The following is a 22,075-nucleotide window of genomic DNA, read 5'->3' on the forward strand; positions in this document are numbered from 1 at the left end:
GGGGATTACAACTGAGATGGAAAAATGCACAAAATGATGTAAAACTAAACTATTATATTATTTAACAACAACAACAACAACAACAAAAAAGCCCTTCTATGCTTGGTGATATACTTTCTTATAAGTATACTTACACACACTTTTTCAGTATAACCCCTAGTGAAAGACAGTATGGAGCTTCCTCAAAAATTAAAATGAAATTGCCATCTGATCCAGCAGTCCCACTTCTGGGTATATAATTGTACTCTTATGTTCATTGCAGCACTATTTAAAAGTCACAACTGGCCACACAGTGTACACTTAATGAAAATATGACATAGATATGTAGGACTGTTATTCAGCTTTGTAAAAGGGAATCCCGACATTTGTGAAAATATGGTAGATTGACAAGATATTATGCTAAGTAAAATAATTCAGATGCAGAAAAAAATAGAGAATGATATCACTTATGTGTGGAATCTAAAATAGCCAAAATCATAAAGAATGGTGGCCACTTACCAGGAAGTTAGGGAGGACAGAATGGCAGTAGTGGTAAAATGGTACAGAATTTGAATTGCCCACTATGGGTAAGTACTATGGGTAAGTATGAGATCTACTAGAGAGAGCAGTGTTGTAGCTAATACTACTAGTAATACTGTACCATAGACTAAAGGTTTTTTTTTTTTGTGGCTAGATAAGGTTTTTTTTTAGTTCTTGAGCTGATTTTTTAATTACATTTTCTTAGTTTTATAATATAATAGTTTATTTTTACATCATTTTGTGAATTTTTCCATCTCTGTAATTGTAATCCCTGTGGGCTTCCCATCACCAAATCACCCACGTGCCATCACCATAGTCCTGAGCACTCCCCCCCCCCCTTATTTTTGATCCCATTCCCCACTCCACCCCTATAAAATGTCTCTGGTATACAGTTATTCATTACTATTATGTTCTCCCCTGGTTCTTTATCCTTCTGCTATGAGTGAAACCATCCAGTATTTTTCTTTTTCTTTCTGGCTTATTTCACTAAGCATGATCCCTCCCAGCTCCATCCGTGTTGCTGCAAAAGGCATGTGTTTATCTATTTGATTGCTGAGTAATATTCCATTGTGTACATGTACACATCTTTTTAATCCAGTCATGCACTTTTGGGCATTTGGGTTGTTTCCATGTCTTTCCAATTGTAAATAAAGCAGCAATAAATGTAGGGGTGCAGGTGTCTTTTTGAATCAGTGTTTTTGTGTCTTTTGGGTAGATACCTAGGAATGGGATTGCTGGGTCATATGGAAGCTCCATGTTTAGCAGTTTGAGAAACCTCCAAACAATTTTCCATAGTGGTTGTACTAGTTTGCATTCCCACCAGCAGTGCAGGAGAGTTCCTTTTTCTCCACATCCTCACCAACATTTGTTGTTGCCATTCTAACTGGGGTGAGGTATTTCTCATTGTGGTTTTAAGTTGCATCTCCTTTATTACAAGTGATGTTGAACATTTTTTCATATGCTTGTTGGACATCTACATTTCTTTTCTGGAAAAGTCTTTTTAGCTTGTCTGGCCACTTTTTGATGGGGTTGTTTATTTTTGTTGAGTTTCATCAGTTCTTCGTATATCTTTGTGATCAATCCTATCGCTAGTATTGTATGAGAAAAATTCTTCCCAGTGGGATATTTGTTTTTTGTAATGTCTCTTTTCCTGTACAGAAGCTCTTTAAATTGATGTAGTCCCATCTGTTTATACTTTCCTTCGCTGTTGTTGTGTCAGGTACTGTATCTTTAAAGATGTTACTGAGGTGTATGTCATGTTGTGTTTTGCCCATCTTTGCTTCCAGATATTTTATGGTTTCTGTTCATATGTCTAGGTGTTTAATCTACTTCGATTTGGTTTTGTGCATGCTGCAAGGTAGTGATCTAGTTTGTTTTTGTTTTTGTTTTGTTTTGTTTTGTTTTTTTGCATGTAGTTTACCAGCTTTCCCAACACCATTTGTTGAAAAACTTTCTTTGTTCCATTGTATCTTCTTTGTTCCTTTGTCAAAGATTAGCTGTCCATAAACCTGTGGGTTTATATTTAGGTTTTCTATTTGAATCCACTCATCTGTGTGCATAGACTTCAGGTTTTTAAGAAGGCATATCTGTGTTGTGTTTTGAACATACATATAGTAATACTAGTAATAATAATGAAGGGGGCTGTGGAAGGAAATCCGTGCCTGGCCTTGACGGTAGTGCTGAGTTCATTGGTATATACTTTCTTTGGCTCTTGTCTCCTGAATTACTGAGTCCCCTTTGTCTCCAAAAGATTGAAGTCACTAAAACTTCCAAATAATTGTGACTAAAATGTATAAACAATTGGGGTGAGATGACAAGTCTCGTGACAGTGAGTCCTTGGAGTGGTTTCCAGAATTTCCATTCAGGAAGGGTAGGGAGGGATAATGGACATGCCCAACAGGAAATACTGAAAAGTTATTGAAAAGAGGCCTCCTCTGCTCAAAACTTTATGAATAAAGGCTGAAGCCTGGGGGGTGGGGTGGGGGGGGGATGCCCAGGGTCATTGAGTGTGGAGTAAAGGGACCCAGCTGGAAATACCATGTCAGAACAAAGGAATTTACTATTACAAGACATGCTCTGTTCACATTATCTCTTTCCTAAGATATTTTACAGCTTCAAGAAAACCTTAGATGAAGACATGCTACAGAGCTCAACCCTAACTGGTCGCAGCTGGTTAGCTACGCATACTCAGATGAGCAAAACTTGAGCCAAATCACCTGAGATCTTCATGAGTGCCTAACAGACACACCACTGGGAGGAGTCAGAATGCTAAGGGCACGTGCTCCTCTGAGAAAGATGTCCTGCACCTGCACCCTGCAAGACCTCCCACAGCAACTGCGTACCCCCCTGCAAAACAACTTCTTCTGGGGGAAGCACTCCCTTAAGGAGGTCTCCCTGGAGCCTGCCGCTCTTGCCTCAATGAAACTCTTACTTTCTTCTTTACTTTATCTTGCCAGTATGATGAATCCTCATGTCATTCTTGACTGCAGTTCTCAAAAACCCTCTGACAGGGCTGAGCCAGTGACAGAGCCCCAGACAGCTGCTAGAATTATAAATGCATTGCAGTGCTAAGGGAACTTCAGGAAGGAGAGGCCCACAGGAGAGACCTCACCTGCACCTCATGGGAGAGAGTGACCACTTACGCACCTGCCACCCCAAGGGACTGAAGCTAGCTTTAAAGTACCAGCTGAGGGTAGTCTTTTGCCCATCATCCTCAAGACCTCCAGGCAGGTCAAACAAAGGAGCAGAGAAGATGCTGCAGGATCAGCCTACAAGATGTCCCAGGCAGGCTTTTCCCGACATATGTCATCTGGGCAAATGGAGTGAAGGCCCGGTCAAGCTATTGGCCATGGGAGAAATGGTTATCATTGGCTCAAAGGCTGAAGAATGCCAGATTTAGGGTCATCTCCACAATGTGAGTTTTTATTAGAGAAACCCATCCACGGCTGGGCAAACATCTGGATAGGAAATCATCCTTTCTCTTCCCCTTTCTCTTTGACTCCCAGACCCTGTCTCATTTCTTAGCTCACATAGCCAGACACAAAGGGTTACATGCTAATGATTTGATGTATATGAAATGTCTATAATAGGCTAATCCATAGACAATACAACAGATTAGCGCATTCATTCCAGAAACAGGAGGGAGAAAACAATGATTGCTTAATGGGCACAAGCTGTCCATGTTGTGCCTGAAAAATTTGTGGAAGGAGATTAGTGGTGATGTTTGAATAAAATTGTGGCATTGAGTTGTACATTTAAGATGTGAGAATGGTTAATTGTATATTTTGGCATAATAAAAATAATCAGCCATTGACAACTCTCAAAAAAACTTATAGTCATGCAAATTTTCCATATGTATATCATTACATTTGTTCTTTTTCTCCTACTACTCTGTCTGATGTTAGTTTGTTTGCTTGTCTAGAACCAAAAGAAACCAGGGGCTGGAGGAGTGTTCCCTTGTACCTTGACAATGCCAACTCTTCCCTCTCTGCCCTCACATCCTCACAACTTCCAGCTACCAGTCTAAAATTTGCCTGAAGTAAGGGGAGAGATGGAGGGAGTTCATCATCCTGACCATGATGCTCTAGGTTATGAACTGAAACCATGAGATGAAGTGTCTGCCTACTGCCTGTTACCTAAGGGCATGAGTGATGTGCCAAAAAATGTCTTGTAAATTTTCACCTTGAATGCCTGAGAAGACCTCCCACAGAATAGATTTTAAAGAGACCATAGGAACATTAATAGATTTTCTCACCACAAAATGTGTTTTATATTCATCATTACTTAAGGACAATTTTCACATACACACCTATATGACCAAACTATAAGAAGGGTGTTTAATTTTCTTTCTGATCATCAGCAAGGAATGAATAGTATGCATTTCCGTGCCTATCTTGTCTCTTTAGAATCCAATCAACACACTAGGAATTTTTATCTGCCTTGTCCACTGATCGACTCTCTGTGCTTAGCACATAGGAGTTACTCAATAAATGTGTTGAATGATGAATACAGTTTGTAACCAAAATCTATTCCCAGTGACTTACCTTCCTCTTCTTTTCCCAGCTTAATAATCTGAATCTCAGAATAGGTTATCTCTTCCTGTTGCGAGTGCACTGGAAAGAAAATACAACATTTCCTAGGCTGTCCCAGTCAGTGGCATGTGCCACAGATTCTTCTTCCTAAGCCCTTTCTACTCTTCTTGGACATAAGATGAAGCAACTAGGTACTGAGAATGTCTGGGCCTATAGTACCTTATGGAGACCAGCAGTCTCTGACAGGCCTCAAAGCATATTCTGTTTTCCTAGCTGAGGCTGGGAGTATCTTCCTACTGGGGATCCTCACCATCCAGCAGCCGCATTTCCATCGGGGCAGGACACTTGGGATAAGGAAGATCTTCTGCTCCTGGAGTGGGAGGGGTCCTGTGAAACAGAAACACATGTGCATCACTGAAACGTCACAATAGGCACCAGCGTGGGGTGACCAGAGAGAATGGAGGGAGGGGGTTATGGTCCAGCAACAGAGATCTGGGAAGCCTGAATGGTTAACTGGACATTCAGTAATCTATATAGAGTATGACTGTTTTGAGAAAAAGTCTGGGTCTGTGGTTTGAGCAGTCATCATAGGGACAGATATCTCTGCATGGAATTGTCACTCTCAATATGTTAAAAACCTGGCCTCATCATTAAAAGGAAGTGACTACATGTTTTCATGTCATCCTGTCTGGACAAGTCAAGAAAAAATTAAGCTGAATTCTCTCTCCAAGCCTATAGCTATAACCTATCATGAGACACTGCCATAGAAGACCATATTTTCCATACCAACATTAAAGGCACAAAGTCTGGTAAGTATATATATGTGTGTGACTCAGCCATTTGCACACAGTCAGAGCGACACGGTGTCAAAAAGGAAGACTATGTGCACCAGAGATATTTCATTCCAACCTAGAAAATCTATAACCTCTGGTATCATCCATTGATGTAAACGGCTATATCGCAAAGAAAAACTGACCTCAATACATGAAATACATATAATATAAACTGTTAGGTGGGTTGTAGGGAGTTCTGGTTTTGACCATTTTAAGGAATGTCAAAATATTTAGCCACAGGAAAAATTTAGCCACAGAGATAGAGAGAAACCACTTGACCCAGTTTTGTGGTCCCACAGTTATACATATTTTATTCTTGGGAACCAGAATCCTGAGGCTTACCTTGCTGTGTCTTCCAGAAAGCCATCTCCTGCAAATGAAGCAGATGTATCATTATGTCAGCAGAGGGAGCTCTTTATCAAAATTTACAAAAGAGCTGTACTAGAGGTCATGGGAAAGTCACTTTGCAAGCATCCAGTACTACACACTCCTGTGAATAATGTGAAATAGGCTTGAACCAAGCATATAACTTGCTGGGGACAATGCTACACAATCCAAGCTGAACATGCAATTATTGAGGTGTCATTAAACCTCAAGATTGTGTTAGGAGCCATAGGAGATACTAAATATAACCAAGTTGCCTCTATGGAGTAGTGAGGAGCATCTTGCCCAAAGACTTCTCAGGCTCCAGTTCAGGGATGCTCAGGACCCTTATGGTCAGAGGCCCAAAGGTCCACATATCCTGTCCACGGCACACAGAAGGTACTCAGGGGGAATCCGGTACATTTGATGGAATTAAGATAAATAAAGAGATAGTGTTGTATACAAGATGTCCTGGCATCTGAAACTAGCCTGACCTGACCTAAGGCAAAATGCCTTTGGAAGCATAGGAAGGATGATACTGGAGAGAGAGCCTCTCCTTAGCTGTGGGAAGAGCTGCGGGCTGTCTGCAGAGAATAGGCTAATGGGGCACTGGGTGGCAGCTTCAGGCTCTAACTCAGGGAATTCTTGGGGGAGGAATTGGGATAGACAACACTTGACAGTTCCAACTCTTATTCATTTATCTCAAAGCCCTCGATATTGTTCATTGGATTGAAGACAGAATGAAGAATTCATTAGCCAATGTACAGGAACCAAAGAAACTGTTTAGTTTTTGAACTTTTGTATTTAAAAAAAATCTTATCTTTCACATTGGGCCTAGTAAATCAGACTAGATATAAACAGCCTTACCCATAGCATCTGTTGAAATTATCCCTTACGAACTCTGAATGTTGGAGTGGCTTGGTGAGGATGCAATAAGTTGTGTTGTCCCAGACAGCAAAGGGTATCCAGCAAAGAAAAAAGAGAACACAAACCTGATTTCCTGTGGGACCAGCAGTAAAACAGCAAGACTGTGGCCAGGAAAACACTCAATATGCCCCCAATGGCTCCAACAGCTATCATGCCACATCTATACCAAGGAGTTCCTGAGGGGAAGAAAGAGTCTGCATGAGCCTCAGGGCTTGAACTGCAGAAGTTCATGGTGGCCTGGAACTGTGCTTGGATTGGCTTTGGGACTGACTACTGGAAAGTGAGGAATCTAAGGAGCCAGAACTCATGAGGATCCCTGACCAGATGAGCCTGAGCTGGGAAAGCACAGGGGGCAGTCGCCTTTATGTGACTAGCTCAGCCCTAAGCCTACCTATGACAGGACATGGTATGAGGCTGTATTGAAGAGTCTGGGTACAATGTGGCAAAATAGAGGAAAGCTAGTCAGCTCCCTCCACCAACCCACTCATATCATCCCAGAAGTTAGCATTTTGGGGTGAAACTTCAGATATAATATCTAGCTATAATATGATATCTAATATACAAGTAATATATATTGTATATATGTAATATATATTGCATATAACTAATATATACAGGAATTTACCCCAACTTGATAAAATATTATGTGATGTGGTCTGGTAGCAGGGACAATGCTTGAAAATTAAGGTAAATATCATTACCAGTTAGGGCACTACTTAAACCAGGAATAACTAAGATAGCTCTCTAGTAAAAAAAATATATTGAGAGTGGGTCCCAGGAAAGCACAGGATTGCATGAAAAGCTGTTGGAGGTAAGAGATCCCACACCCCTCTTCTGGAACTGAGTGAAGGCAGAGGGAGGGCTCCAAAACAAAGATTAAGATGCATATGTAGGGGAAGAGAACAGTAGCATACAGAGACTTGGTGATCTTCAGGAATAGCATCCATTAATTCACCCACAGCATCACTTTCCTTGTGAAGTCTGGTGTAACAGTTCTGGACTCAGTCTGGCCACCAGTCACACATGTCCTAATGGCAGCACCCTGTAGAGATGCCTACCAGTACCAGTGGCACAGTGGTCCAGTGATTCAGTGCATAGAACAAATTAAAAAATATATAAACATGAAGAAGGAAAAATACAAATAGTCAAGCAAGGACACACCACAAAAAGAAAATCAGCCCCCAGAACTCAACAACAATGACATGAAAGAAGTTTTCTGCTTGACAGAGAGCTTAAAATTGCCATGGTAAAAAAAAAAGAAAAAAGAAAATGAAAAAATGATATGAGAAATGTAATTAATGAGTTGAAAAATGAAATTGTGTTTATTTTTTATTTATTTTATTTATTATTATGTATGTATTTTTTATATCATTCTTCATTTTGTGCATTTTTCCATCACAGTTGTAAATCCCATAGGCCTTCCATCACCAATTCACCCATGTGTTTAAAGGAGGAACTGCAGGATATTAAGAGAACTTCCCAAGCATGAAGAAGGAGATGAAAATAGATATACAATAAGCAAGAAGAACACCAAATTTCTACAATGAAAGGAAAACTACAGAAAGACATATAACAGTAAAGCTCCCAAGAATCCAAGACAAGGTAAAAATAATGAAGCTGATGAGGGGTAAGAAACAGATAACATATAAAAGAAAACCAATCAGGCTGACATCAGACTTCTCTGAAGAAACACTACAAGCAAGAAGAGAATGTAGTGACATATACAACAAATTAAAAGACAACAAATGCCAACCAAGAATACTTTACCTTGCAAAGCTCTCCTTCCTCTATGAAGGAAAAATAAGACCTTCTAAAACAAACAGGATCTCCAAAAATTCATTACAGTTAAAAACTCCACTCCAAAAAATATTATAAGAAGCCGTAAAGTGAAAGCCAACAGAGGAAGGAATAGGAATAAAAGAATAAGGCAAGGAACAGAATCACAAAAAGACAAACAAAATGGCAAATACAAATGCCAGCATATCAACATTAACCTTAAATCTAAACAGACTAAATTCATTGATAAAAAGGCACAGAGATGCAGTATAAACAAAATTTAACCTTCACCAGGAAACATATTTAAACTACAAAAAGAAAAACATGAACCGAAAGTAGAAAGTTAGAAAACAATCCTACAAGCAAATGGATCACAAAAGAAGGGAGGTACAGTTATACTTACACCTGATAAAATAGACTTTAAACTAAAAAATGTAGAAAAGATGATCATTATATTATAATTAAGGGAAGAATACATCAGGAAGTTATAACACTCATTGATATATACAAATGAAGAAGCATCAAAATATATCAGACAATGATTATCATCTCTCAAAATATACATTAGAGAAAATACATAGAAAGTAGAGGACTTCAATATCTACTCTTACCAATGGACAGACCAAGGAGAAATAAAATAAACAAGGACCTGAGAGCCCTAAATAAAGGGCTTAATAGACATCAATAAGACACTACACAAAAAAAACTCTGAGTTTACATTTTTCTCAACTGAGCACAGATTTCTCCAGAATTTATCACATATTGAGCCACAAGCCAAACACTGACAGATATATTAAGATCAAAGTCAAACTTATTATCTCCTTTCATCATAGAGGTACCAAACTAGAAATAAACCATGGAAAGAAAGGAAGAATCCTCCCACTTTATGGAGATTGAAATCCACACTACTAGAAAACCATTGGATTGATGAGTAGATCAAAGAAGAAATTAAAAATTACTTTGAGATGAATGACAATGAGGATACAACTTTTGAGAATGTATGGGACACAGCGAAAGCATATATAAGAGGAAAGTATATAGCAATACAGCCTCATACCAAGAAACAAGAAAGGGCCCTTCCTGATGACACAGCTGGTTAAAATACAGCACTGCAAAGCTGGCCCCTGCCACTTCTGTGTGAGTGCGATCCCGCATCCCAGAGGTGATTCACATGGTGCAGCAGAACTCTCCTGTCTCACCAGCTGCTCCCCTCAGCAGTATACTTCTGTTGATCTGCCTGTTCTGCTCCCCACTCTGTCCCTGGTGAGTCCTCTCACCACACCTGCACCTCTGCCCTGTACCCCAGTTCCGAATACATAAATAAATAAATCTTTAAAAAAAACTTAAAAAAAAAGAGACAAGAAAGAAATAACCTAGTCTCTCATTTCAGGGAAATAGAAAAACAACAACAGCAAAACCCCAGAAGCCACTAGAAGAAAGGAAATAATAAAAATCAAAACAGAAATAAATGAAATTTAAAAAACAACCCAAAAGATCAAGAAAATCAGAAGTTGGTTCCTTGAAAAAAATGTAAAACCCCAGTTCACGAACAAAAAAACAGGGAAAATACAAATAAGTAGGATGATAAACAAAGGAGAAGAAATTATAACAGCACAGTAGAAATCAAAAGAATAATTAGATTACTATCAGCATTTTTATGAACAAGTTGAACAATCTAGAAGAGATGGACAAATTCCTAGAGCTATGTAGTCATCCAAACTAGACAAATAAGAAATAGAAGACCTAAGTAGACAAATTACAAGCACTGGAATTGCAATGATAATCAAAACCCTCTCCATAAACAAGCTCAGGACCAGACAGTTTTATAAGTGAATTCTCCCTAACATTCAGAAATTAAGTAGTGCCTATCCTACACAAACTTTTTCAAAAAATTTAGAAAGAAGTACTACCAAATATGAACCAAAAAACTACAGGCCAATCTCCCAAATGGACACAGATGCAAAAATCCTCAATAAAATCCTAGCCAAAAGAATTCAACATTGCATCAAAAGGATAATAAACCACAACAAAGTGAGATTAATTACATGGTCACAAAGATGATTCAGCATCCAAAAATCAATTAATATAATACAACACATCAACAAAAAGAAAAATAAAAACCACATGATCATATCAATTGATGCCGAGAAAGCATTCAACAAAATTCAACATTTATTTAAGATGAAGGCCCTCAAAATTTCAGAGAAGGAACAAACATTGACATAATAAAAGCCATATACATGACAAACTCAAAGCCAAAATTATTCTTAAAGGTGAAAAGTTCAAAGACTTTCCTTTAAGATCAGAAACAAGACAAGGATGTCTGCTCTCACCACTGCTTTACAATATAATGCTGAAAGTCCTAGAAAGAGCAATAAGACAAGAGAGAGCCATATAAGAAATTCAAATAGGAAATGAAAAGTTAAGCTATCACTATTTGAAGATGATATGATAATATACATAGAAAACCAAAAAAAAAAATCCACAGAAAAACTAATCAAAAAATCAATTGAGTAAAATAAGAGGATACAAAATCAACATTCAAAAATCAGTAGCCTTCGTATATGCAAACAATCAATCTGGAGAAGAAATCAAGAAATCCATCCGTTTTATAATTGAAACAAACAAACAAAACAAATCAGATGCTGGGGAATAAACCTAACAAAAGTGGTAAAGGACTTATCCAAAGGAAATTATAAAACATTGCTAAAAGAAATAGAAGAAGACACAAAAATGGAAAGACATCTCCCACTCATGGATTGGAAGAACTAGCATTATCAAAATTACCATCCTACCAAAAACAATTTATATATTCAATGCTATTCCAACAATGAGATTCTTCAAAGAAATAGAACAAATATTGATAAAATTCATATGTAGCCATAAGAAACCTCAAATATCCAAAGCTCTCCTACCTAAAAAGAAGGTGAATAGAGATATCACATTCCCAGATTTCAAACTATACTCCAAAGCCATAATAATCAAAACTACATGGTATTGAAACAAGAACAGATATATAGACCAATGGATTTGAATAGAAAACCCAAATGTAATCCCACAGTTTTATGGACAGCTAATTTTTGAAAAGAAGTAAAGAATATGCAATGGAACAAAGAAAGTTTGTTTAACAAATGGTCCTGGGAAAACTGGGCTCCTACATGCAAAAAAAAAAAAAAAAAAAGCTATATTACTACTTCACAGCATACACAAAAACCAACTCAAAATGGATTAAAGAACTAGACATAAAACCCGAAACCATAAACTGTATAGAAGAAAATGTTGGCAAAACACTACACAACTTACACCTCAGTAACATCTTTAAAGGTACTTCACCCAAAGCAAGGACAGTGAAGGAAAGAATAAACAGCTGGACTACATCAAATTAAAGAGCTTCTATACAGCAAAAGAGACATTACACAAAACAAAAAGACACCCCACTTATTGGGAGAAAATTTTTGCACACAGTACTAATGATAAAGGACTGATCACAAAGATACACAAAGAGCTGACAAAATTCAACAAAAATAAAGTGAATAACCCCATCAAAAAATGGGCAGAAAGGCTAAGACACTTCTCCAAAGAGGAAATGCAAAGAGCCAACCAACAGGCATATGAAAAAATGTTCAACATCACTTATTATTAGGGAAATGCAAATCAAAACCACAATGAGATACCATCTCACATCAATGAGAATGGCATATATTAAAAAAACTAGCAACAATAAATATTGACAAAGACATGGAGAAAAAGCAATTCAAACTGGTTCAACCACTATGGAAAATTGTTTGGAGTTTTCTCGAAATGCTAAAAATGGAGTTTCCATATGATCCAGAAACCCCATCTAACCAAAGAACACAAAAACATTAATTCAAAAGGACACCTGATCTCAATGTTTATTACGGCACAATTTACAATAAGTAAGTTAAGGAAGCAGCCCAGATGCCCAAAAATAGATGACTGGAACAAGAAAATGTGGTATATTTACACAATGAAATATTATTCAGCAATAAAAAAGAATAAACTCATGCCCTTCACAGAAACATGGATTGAGCTGGAAGAGATTGTGCCCAGCAAAATAAACCAGAAAGAAGAAGAAAAGTTATCGACTGGTCTCACTTATAGGAGATAACAAAAAAGGAATCGGGGGGGAAAAGGTAACTATAATAAAGTAAAAAGCAGTATTAGCAGACAACTATAAATCAGAGACATTCTGTAGAGGAGAAGGAGGGAGAAGGACCAGAACAGAAGTGGGAAAAACACAAGGGTCTATGGTGATGGTACATGGGTGAATTGATGGTGCGAATTTCATGGGGAAATCATACATTGTACAAAAATGAAGGATGATGTAATGAATATATTAAATAAAATAAAGTATAAAATTAGGGAAAATAGGTTAATTCATAATGAGTAGAAAATCTGATGGACCAATAATGAGTATTCAATCAGTAATCAAAAGCATCCTAAAAAAAGAAAATCTCAAGAATTCACTGTGAATTCTAAAAAGCAGTTAAAAATAAGTTAATGCTGGTCCTTCTTAAACTCTTCCCAAAAATTGAAGAGGAGGAAATACTCCCCAACTGGCTTGATAAGACTGGTACTACCCTGGCACCAAAGCCATTCAATGATACTGTAAGAAAAGGAAGTCACAGGACAATATTATTGATGAAGATAGTTGCAAAATTCTCAACAAAAAGCCCATTAAGGATCCAACACCTTCATCAAGTGGGATTAAACCATGGGATGCACAGGACAGGGAAATAAATAAGTGTGAAATATGTTAATAGAATAAAAGGTAACAATCATGTGATTATCACAATAGATGTAGAAAAATCATTTGACAAAATCCAACATCCATTCAGGATAAAAGCTTAACAAATTAGGTGTAGAAGCAACACACTATCACAGAGTGAAGGTCAAATATGATAAATATGACAGGTTACATACGCAATGTTAAAAAGCTGAAAGCTTTTCCTTTAATATTCAGAACAAAACCAGGTCACCTACTTTCACTCTGATTCCTCAAAATACTATAAATTCAAATAAGAACTAGCAGACAAGAAAATTAAGTTATTCAAGTTGGAAAGATGGAAACAAATTTATCTGTTTACAGAAAACTAAAATGCTTTTGCATAACAAAAAATTTAACAAAAAGTCAATTTTTGGAATCAGAGAAGATAGTCACAAAGCACATACCTGATACAGAACTCACAACTCAATACAAAATCTAGTAAGAATTTAAATGCTTCAGGAACTGCCGCACCAGGTGGGAATGCTCCTACATGGCATCACCTATGGAGTCACCTCAGCCAACTTCCATCCATTCTGTTGACTACACCTTGCCTCTTCCCCTCCATTTTCATGCAGCCCTGCCCCGCATCGTGATGATTTTGGAGATGGGGCCTCTGACAGGTAAGCAGGTTAGGGCAGTCACAACAATGGCCCCTACAGGACTGATGCTTTCACAGGAGGAGACACCAGGGGTCTCCCCTGCCCCCCACAAGACCTCACCCAGTTGGCACCCTGTTCTCACACTTCTCACCTCCAGAGCTAAATTTCTATTGTTAAACCACCCCATCTGGTTCTTTGAGTGTGGCACACCTAAGACACCTGAGATAGCTGGTGTTCCAGAGTACTTCAGAATTTCTCTCTTGCTAAAAATTCTTCCATTTTTAACAACACAGTTTTGCATGTGGTCAACAAAAAAAGATCAAAGAAGTTCCTACCAGTCAAATGTCAACTGAATGACATCTGCCTAATCGCTGGGGTCCCTGTTTCCTTAACAGATGATGACACCTGCCTGGCAGTGGCGGTGAGTGAAATGATATTGTGTGTACATAAAAGTTCGCTGCCAGCCCAGCCATTTGGCCACCCTCACTACCAAAGGGATATGGGCGATTTCGCACTTAGAGGTAAAGCACCAATAGATTCACTATTATCCTGTTAGAGCACTATGGCCTCTGGGGGTGTCCCCAAGGTGAGCTTTTCATTTGAAGAGACTTCTTGGAGAAGTATCACTCTTCGGTGTCGCTCTGAATTTTATCTTACTTTTTCTGAAGCAAATTGCTTTATATTATGATGGAGGTTTCAGGTGTGCAGACTTATCGCCAGCTGCAGATTAGTACCTGCACCAGGCTCATGATTGAAAGCCCTGTTTCCTTCCATCACCCACCATCTCACCGCCGTTGCCTATTACCCCCTGGGCTTCCCTTTCCCTGCTGGTAACCGCTGTGTTGTTCTCATAGACCAAGAGTGTCTTTTTATTTTGTTTTGTCAGTTCCTTTGTTTTGTTTCTTTTGCTAATACATACGAGTGAAACCATTTAGTGTTTGTCTTTCTCCAACTGAGAGTCACTTTGGGTTTTAGTGTTTTCAAGAGTATTCAGAGGGTTCTGCGGGCAGCTTTCACTTCTGCTAACTTCTTCTTCCTACCACCCACGTGATACTTGAAGTGCTCTGAAAATGGCCCCAGCTTCAGTCTATGCCCTTCTCTTCTCGGAATTGTACTCAGCTGTTCACTGAGAAATTCCCAGATTGAACTACAGACCCACACCCACCACCCTCCCCCAGCCATTCCCCCCCCCCCCCACCCCCCAACCCCCCGCCCTGCCAGCACGCAGTATCCACTTGTGGGAACACATCATCCCCTGACTGGGGAGAGCCCCACTTGTTCATAGGACTCACCTCAAGGGAGTTGAAGGGAAAACAGCTCAGCAGCTGGGCTGTGAGCAGAGCAGCCTTTTCCCAGAGCCGTGACCAACCGTTCCGGCTCTCTGCTCTCACGGTCAGGGCTCGCTGCTCAGATAAAGAGCATAGTCTGGACGTTTAGCATGGTTGCTAGAAGGTATTTGTTTGTATTTCTGTGGGGAACTTTAACAACTCTTTCTGTGTCCCTGAGTTAAATGATTGTGTCTAGGTTCAGATAGGAGCTGTAAGGCATATGCTTTTGCAAATTTCTAATCTCTTCTGAGATTCACATTTCTTTTCTGTAGAATGGATATACTTTTATCTTCTACGATTGTCATTGTGATCAACAAAAATGATGCCTATAAAATTCATTCACTCAACAAGTAATTATTGAGTGCCTGATATTAGCTAAGTCCTGATTCAGGCACACGGGGTCCTGTCGTGATCAAAGAGAGACCTATTCTTGCGAGGCTAACATGGGAGGAGTGACAGGAGACAGCGAACAAGCAAACGATGGCGTGGGTGTAGTTAGCGCCAAGTGCACTAATCAAGCAATTGGCGAGAGAGTGTCGGGTGTGCAAGCTACCATGCTTTGTGGGGTGGTTGGGAAGGCTCTTTGAAGATGACTAGAAATCTGGAAGAAGTAAAGGTGAGAATGAGGCTAGGAGGAAGAACAGGACAAAGGCCTTGGGGTGTGAAGGGTCTAGAAGACATGATCCATTGGAAGAGATGAGAGAGTGGAAGAGATGATCCAGAGAGTAGATATTGTGAAGTAAACGCAAAGGAGTGTGTGATGATGAGGTAGAAACAAAGAGAGGGTTGTGTCTGAAAAGTAAAGGAAGAAAGCATTTCAAGAAGGGAAAGGGAAATTGTGTTAAAAGTTGGTGGTAAATCAAGTAAAATGAAGAATTGTCAATAAAAACTGTTATTAGGAATCTTCACAAGAATAATTTTAATGGAGTGAAAAAAGTTGATGGTAATGAGTTTGAGACAAAGTAGAAGTAAAGGGAGTAAGTAGAGACAACTCTTAAGGAATTTTACAATAAAGGAAAGCAGGGAAATACAGATTTTCAAATAGTTCCTCAATAAAACTAGTGTTTTTTTTTTTTTTTTTAATAACCAGGTTGCAACTGAACTGGAGAAAGAAGAGGAATAAAGCCACTAGAGACCAGTTCCTTAGTGCCAAGGGAGCTGGCCTGGGGGGCTTCTTGGGGACAGATGAGAAAGATAGAAGCCAGAACTGTGGGAGCCCAGGGGAAGGCTTATCTCCTCAGCAGAGACCAGGGCCCTTTGCTGCTCTCTGCCCTTGATTGGTTCCTGAGGCCCCAGCTCCATGTTCAGGGAGTGGCGGGCTGCCCTCTGACTCTGGTGTGCAGTGGGTTACTTGCTGAAAGGCAATGACAGTTGACACTTGGGGTGATAGAGGTGCACTCACCCTAAAATGCTGTTCTCAAGTTAAGGCTGCTTTTTGGGATCAGTACACAAACTCATGAAACAAAGACCAAATGGCTCCTGGCCAGCATTGCCTCACCCGGGCCTGAATTACAGATAATTGAATGAAAGGCATTGTCACAACAGATATGGCAATTTGGAAATAGGAAAAGGAGAGCCATAAAAATTGGCAAAGATTAACCTCCCTGTTGCACTGGAGAAGCTGAGAGTACATATGGTCAACGGAAAGTAAACTCACCTTCCAGAGTGATGTTCAGGGCTCCGCTGTGGATGAGGCCATAGCCGTTGTCAGCTGTACAGTAGTATTCCCCTGCGTGGCTGTCCCTGATAGCCGCGGTCTCCAGCTCTGCTCTCCGGGCACGCTGGCTCTTCTTGCCCAGACTCTCGTTTGTGTGCTTTCTGTACCAGGAAAACGTGGTATTCCCTGTGCCTTCAGCCACAGAGCAGATGAGGACCAGCTTCTGCCCTTCCACCAACTGCCCCCTGGGGGGCTGTGTCTCCAAGAGCACACCAGACACGGGGACCCCTGTGGAGCAGAGACGACAGGTGTGACTTTAAGCCCTTAGCTCACAGACTGTGCATTTGGACCTAGAGCATCACTAAGTGATACGCTTTTATCTTGATTCAGGCTCCAGGAGGGAAGAACTGGCAATCCCTAGAGAAGACATTGGGTTTCGTTGGATACCAGCTGGTGGTCTGATAGCGACAGAGGCCACTGTGGCACCGGACTGCACTGCATCCATTTCCAGAAGTCCTGCTTTGGTGTCTAAGACAAGCTATGGATTGCATTTATTATTATCTGTATTTCCATCTTGTCTGCTTTACACACACAGACACAGACATCATTTGCTGTTATAGACTAGGGAAAGGTGGATGCTTGCCCTCTAAATAGTTCACCCCAACCTATGGCTTTCTAGAGTCTGCTAACTCAATAGCATGACCTTGTTTTTGTTTTGTTTTCCCCAACTTTTGTTTCCAGCTCCCTGAATCAGTTCCATCACATTCATCACTGTGATGGAGTTTCAAGGAAGACAGAATTTTGAGGGAAACGGAGGTAGAAACAACTTCCCGTATAGCTTTTGTGTCAGCATCTCACTAAGCCTGCCTTAGTCAGAATGACACCATCCACGTGTTGTGTTTGGGGCAGTCCCCACCCTCACGGGCCAGCAGGGCCAAAGCCAGGGAGGGGCCACAGCACACCTGCCCTCCAGGCCCCTTACTCACTCTGCACATGGACCTGCAGTGGGCGGCTGCACCTGGGGACATTGCTGGTCGGAGTTTTCACACCACACCGATATGCTCCTGAATCTTCGCTCCAGATGGCTGTGATCTGCAGTTTTGGGGAACTGCTCCATCGTGACAGGGTGACCCCACTGTCTCTAAAGAAACTGAAGTGAAGGAGAGTGTCCTGTCGCTCTGGAGAAAGCTGTGTTTCACAGCTCAAATTTATAGAATGCCCCTCTGTGGGCTGGGAGGTTGTGGCTTCCAGTGTTGGGGTTGAGAATAGTTCTGCAGAGAAGAGAGGAACCCAGTTCTCAGCACCAGAGTATTTGGAGCTGTGAGAGAAGTCAGCTACACACATAGTGCTAGGAAACTTCAGACATGCAAAAGAACAAGCTCATCTATGTTCTAGCTCACTTACTCCTCCCCCACCCCAACCCCCCCTCCCCCGTTTATTTAGCCCCAGGGCTCTCCTTTCTCTGACTCCTGAAGATTTAAAACTCTCACTTATCCAGCATTTTGATACCAGCATACAGATTCCCTCTTGACATGCACAATTTCCCCTTCCTGATGTTACTAAACACATCTGTATAAATGAAGCATTTACCTTGAATTTGAATAAATTTTACATTTGATTTAATTATATAATTTCTTTCGAGAAATCCAAGGCATTGGTAAGAGCCACTGTTATGTAAACTTGCTTGTGGTATCAAAAGCTCCCAGCTTTTATTTGATGTAAAAATAACTTTTCCATTCAAGGTGTATTTAACAGCAATCACCTTAAAATCCTTTTTGTGGCATCTCAGAATCAGTGTGTCACCTTCAAACACAGAGTGTGGGGCCTGAAGGATTAAAAGGCCTGGAAAATACAGAAGATAACGACAGGTCACCCCTCCTTCCTTGGTGCAGTATGAATTACAAAGTTTCTTTTGTTCTCTTTTTCCTTCTATAGGATTTAGCCTCCTGATCCAACCCACTCATTTCCTTCCAATATATCAGGCACAGAAACATTCCCAAATAAATCCCAGTACCACTCTTTAATAATTGTAAGGCAGACTTGCAATATGACTCTCAGGTGGAGAGGAAATGTTGATCATAGCCCCTACGCTCAAGAAGCACCCCAAGTGCTCCCCATGTCTCAGAGCAGGGGCCATCCCAAAGTGGCTTGGAGGAATACACTGCCAGCACACTGGAAGCTCCCCGACAGCAGAGGCTGGGGCGGGGGGGGGGGGAGCACTCTGCTTTGTGCATGCAGCGCTCTGCACATTCTGATAAGAGCCTTGCCAAGGGCCTGCTCTGTAGAGCGCTGCCAGGGGGCTTCTAAGCCACTATTTCTAAAGTTGCATCACTGGACAGGAGAGAGGCTCCCCTGCCAGCAAGAGAGAAAGAGAGAATGGACAGGTGCTGGGACAGGTGGGGACACAAGGAGGGAGGTTGGATCTATGACCTCTGAGCTCTTGTGGCACTTCTCACTCCCTACTCTATGCTAAGGACATTCCTGGAAAGGTTCCCAAGTCCTGGAGCACAGGATCTAATTCCCTATGTTAGTGTGCAAAAATATTTGTTGGTGAATATTAAACTTTCACTTCTAATATTCAATAGTCAATAGTAGCCTGGACAATGAAGAAGAATGTGAGGCTGAGAGTAGGTGAGGCTGAGAGCCTCCATCCTCAGAGACGCAGGAGCTCAGGTGTTAGCTAGGTCAGCTTCTCACCTGAAGAAAACAACAAGTGTACAGGATTGCTTGGGAGCGAGCCTGGGGCCTGGCACCAGTAGTCTCCAGACTCAGCAACGACGAGGGTGTTTCTTGTGGCTTCACGCAGTAATCCTTTTGTTTTGTACCAAACATACCCCCTCATTGTCTCTGTCGCGTTGACATGAAATCCACTGCAAGTCAGACTCACACTCTCTCCTCGGAAGAAAGTAGTCCATGGAGGGTAGAGGGAAATCACTGATTTGTGTGCAGCTGTTAAGAGAAGAGAAATTAACCTGAGCTGGACCTTCCTGTCTGTAGGAGCAGTCTGGTCTCTCAGAGGACCACTCCAGCCAGGTCCGTCCCCCAAAAGATGAGTGCCAGAGCACTCACAAACCTCCTGATTGTCTGGTGGGTCAGATGGTCGAGTAGATTCCTGGACCACTGCACGCTGCAGCTCCTGTGACAGACCTTTCTCTTAGATAAGCACTTGTGATGAGGAGTTGGGGGCAGGCTTGTTGGAGATGGGGTCTGTTGTGGACACGTCAGTTATTGTTACAGAAAAGACTCCAAGTTGTGCTTTTACCAAGAAGCAGAAAGGGGAGAGTTGGGCAGGTTGTTGTCTGAAGTAAGAACCATATTCAGATAACTATAAAATCATGAATGCTGGGAGCTAGCTACTCCCAAGTCCCCAAACTTCAGAGATTGTCTTTCTTCAACCATAAAACGGGCCGCATGAAATCTAGCCCTATGATCTTTAAAACATTGATGCACAGAAGTTGGAGAATATATGGGTATGTGTAACTGAAAATAAGAGATTTAAATTCTCAATGATTGAAATAAAGGGAAAATGTCTCCCTTTCTACCCTTTCTTTCAGAATTTCTTCCTATGTGGTTGTCACATGTATGCACATCTTAATAATGACTTTCCCAGTCTCACAACTCAAGAAAGTCTTTCTTAGAAATGAAACGTCTTGAAATTCGGGAAGCTTGTCCGGTCCCTGTGGGAGGGCAAGCTCAGTGGGTGCCTTGCTGCGTGTGCAGCATCACCTCCAGCCTGAAGCTATCCCACGTTTATTTCTCCTCTGAATAAAAGCCTATTGGCTTACACAGGTCAGGAAGGTAGCACGGGGAAGTTAGGATTAACCACTTATGTGCCCGTAGTGGGCTGTGTCTGCCTGACTATTTACGAGTGTGACATTCTTTTCTGTATATAATCTCTTCTTTTCTGTCTATAATCTCTTATCAGATGGCCTCTGGTAAGCCTCAGTCTTGGTCAATATTTACTCAGCAGTAGGACTCTTACCTTTCTCTTCACCCTCCATGGAGAGGAATTCTGGGTTGGGAGATGATTTTAACATTGTTTCTCCAACAAGAATTTGGGTTTTTTTCTTATCGGATGTTTATTTTCTGCGTTTTGTAGCTTTGAGGGCTCCTAACTGAATCGGTTCAGAATACAACAGTGACATAAAAATTATTTTGAGCTGAAGCCACTTCGGAGTAATTTATGTAGGTTGCATATCTCCTTTAGTTTAAACTCATTTATCTGTTTAAAAGCAGAGCTTCCCAAGAGAATTCAAAGGTCATAAATGGCCTTCTTAGGAGCAACCAGGAAAAACTGCCTCATCACTTAGAAGTCAGCGCCATGACCAAATAGACATTGTCACTGAACTGTCATACCTCTCTTCTGGGCTCTCCCTAGGTCACTTGTTCCCTATAAGTGCCCTTCTCCTCTACCCTTTTCGCTATTCAAGTGGTATATCCAACTCCAATCCCAGCTGCCTCCTTGAACCACAATTTATGCATGCGCTCTTGTAAATAATGAAAAAAAGTCTCCCTATTCTCTTGTTAATGTCTTTTATCCTTTTCATTTTCAGACCCCCCATTATAACATCAGAGCATAGAGGAAAAATCTTTCTTCCCTGACAAATGGAAAGTATTATAGCCCAAATTATTCTCTGTTGGAAAGATGCACCCCAAAGGCCCTCTTCCTCTGACACTACTGTCTACCTGCTCACAGATAGTGCTTTCATGGGCTGATCTTTCTCTGGGGTGCAGTGGAAACTGATGACACAGTGACATTTCCGATAACAAAGTGTCATTCCTGAGCATAGGACCACCGCCCTGGTGGGCACCCAGCCGCTGCCCACAGCTAAAGAGGGCCAGTGCCCGGCCCCTGAGAGCTAGTCCCCAATGCCCTGCTCTGGAGCCCACTGCTCCCTCCACTCCCCAGAAGCCTTCCACGCTCACTCACACACACCGGGTTTCAAAGAGCTAAAGACTGTTTTGCTCAGGCACATGATTCAGTGTGGACAAAAACTGAAGGCGTCCAAGGTCCAAAGCGAGAAGTGCTGGGGTCTCAGGATGAATTTTCCCGTAGGGAAAAGGGAGCAGTGCAGACCCCTGCTCCTGCGCAGTTCTGGCTCCCTCCTCCCCTCCCCCACTCCCTGCTCCAACAGTCCCACCTGAAGCTGCGCAGCCAAGAAAAATAAAACATACCACACAGGGACATCAATATTAGATCCCTGCTTTGTTAATAAATGCCTGTTTGTTCAAAATTCCATGAAGTGAAACATA

General features: G+C 41.0%; 1 protein-coding gene across 1 annotated transcript in view; it reads right to left on the reverse strand.

Moving 5' to 3' along the window:
- The window catches only part of FCRL4 (Fc receptor-like 4), a 31,736-nt gene extending 10,877 nt beyond the window's left edge, over positions 1 to 20,859 (reverse strand). The window contains exons 1-9 of the mRNA XM_012733263.1: positions 20,805 to 20,859; positions 19,520 to 19,771; positions 18,413 to 18,664; positions 17,809 to 18,093; positions 16,823 to 17,110; positions 6,739 to 6,849; positions 5,726 to 5,753; positions 4,861 to 4,937; positions 4,563 to 4,631 (exon numbers count right to left, since the gene is read on the reverse strand). Coding sequence (XP_012588717.1) covers positions 4,563 to 4,631; positions 4,861 to 4,937; positions 5,726 to 5,753; positions 6,739 to 6,849; positions 16,823 to 17,110; positions 17,809 to 18,093; positions 18,413 to 18,664; positions 19,520 to 19,771; positions 20,805 to 20,859 — 1,417 coding nt within the window. The remainder of the gene's footprint in view (positions 1 to 4,562; positions 4,632 to 4,860; positions 4,938 to 5,725; positions 5,754 to 6,738; positions 6,850 to 16,822; positions 17,111 to 17,808; positions 18,094 to 18,412; positions 18,665 to 19,519; positions 19,772 to 20,804) is intronic.
- Positions 20,860 to 22,075: the final 1,216 nt, after the last annotated feature.

Source organism: Condylura cristata, unplaced genomic scaffold (assembly GCF_000260355.1).
Source record: "Condylura cristata isolate star-nosed mole 26May11 unplaced genomic scaffold, ConCri1.0 scaffold00040, whole genome shotgun sequence".
Lineage (NCBI taxonomy): Eukaryota > Metazoa > Chordata > Mammalia > Eulipotyphla > Talpidae > Condylura > Condylura cristata.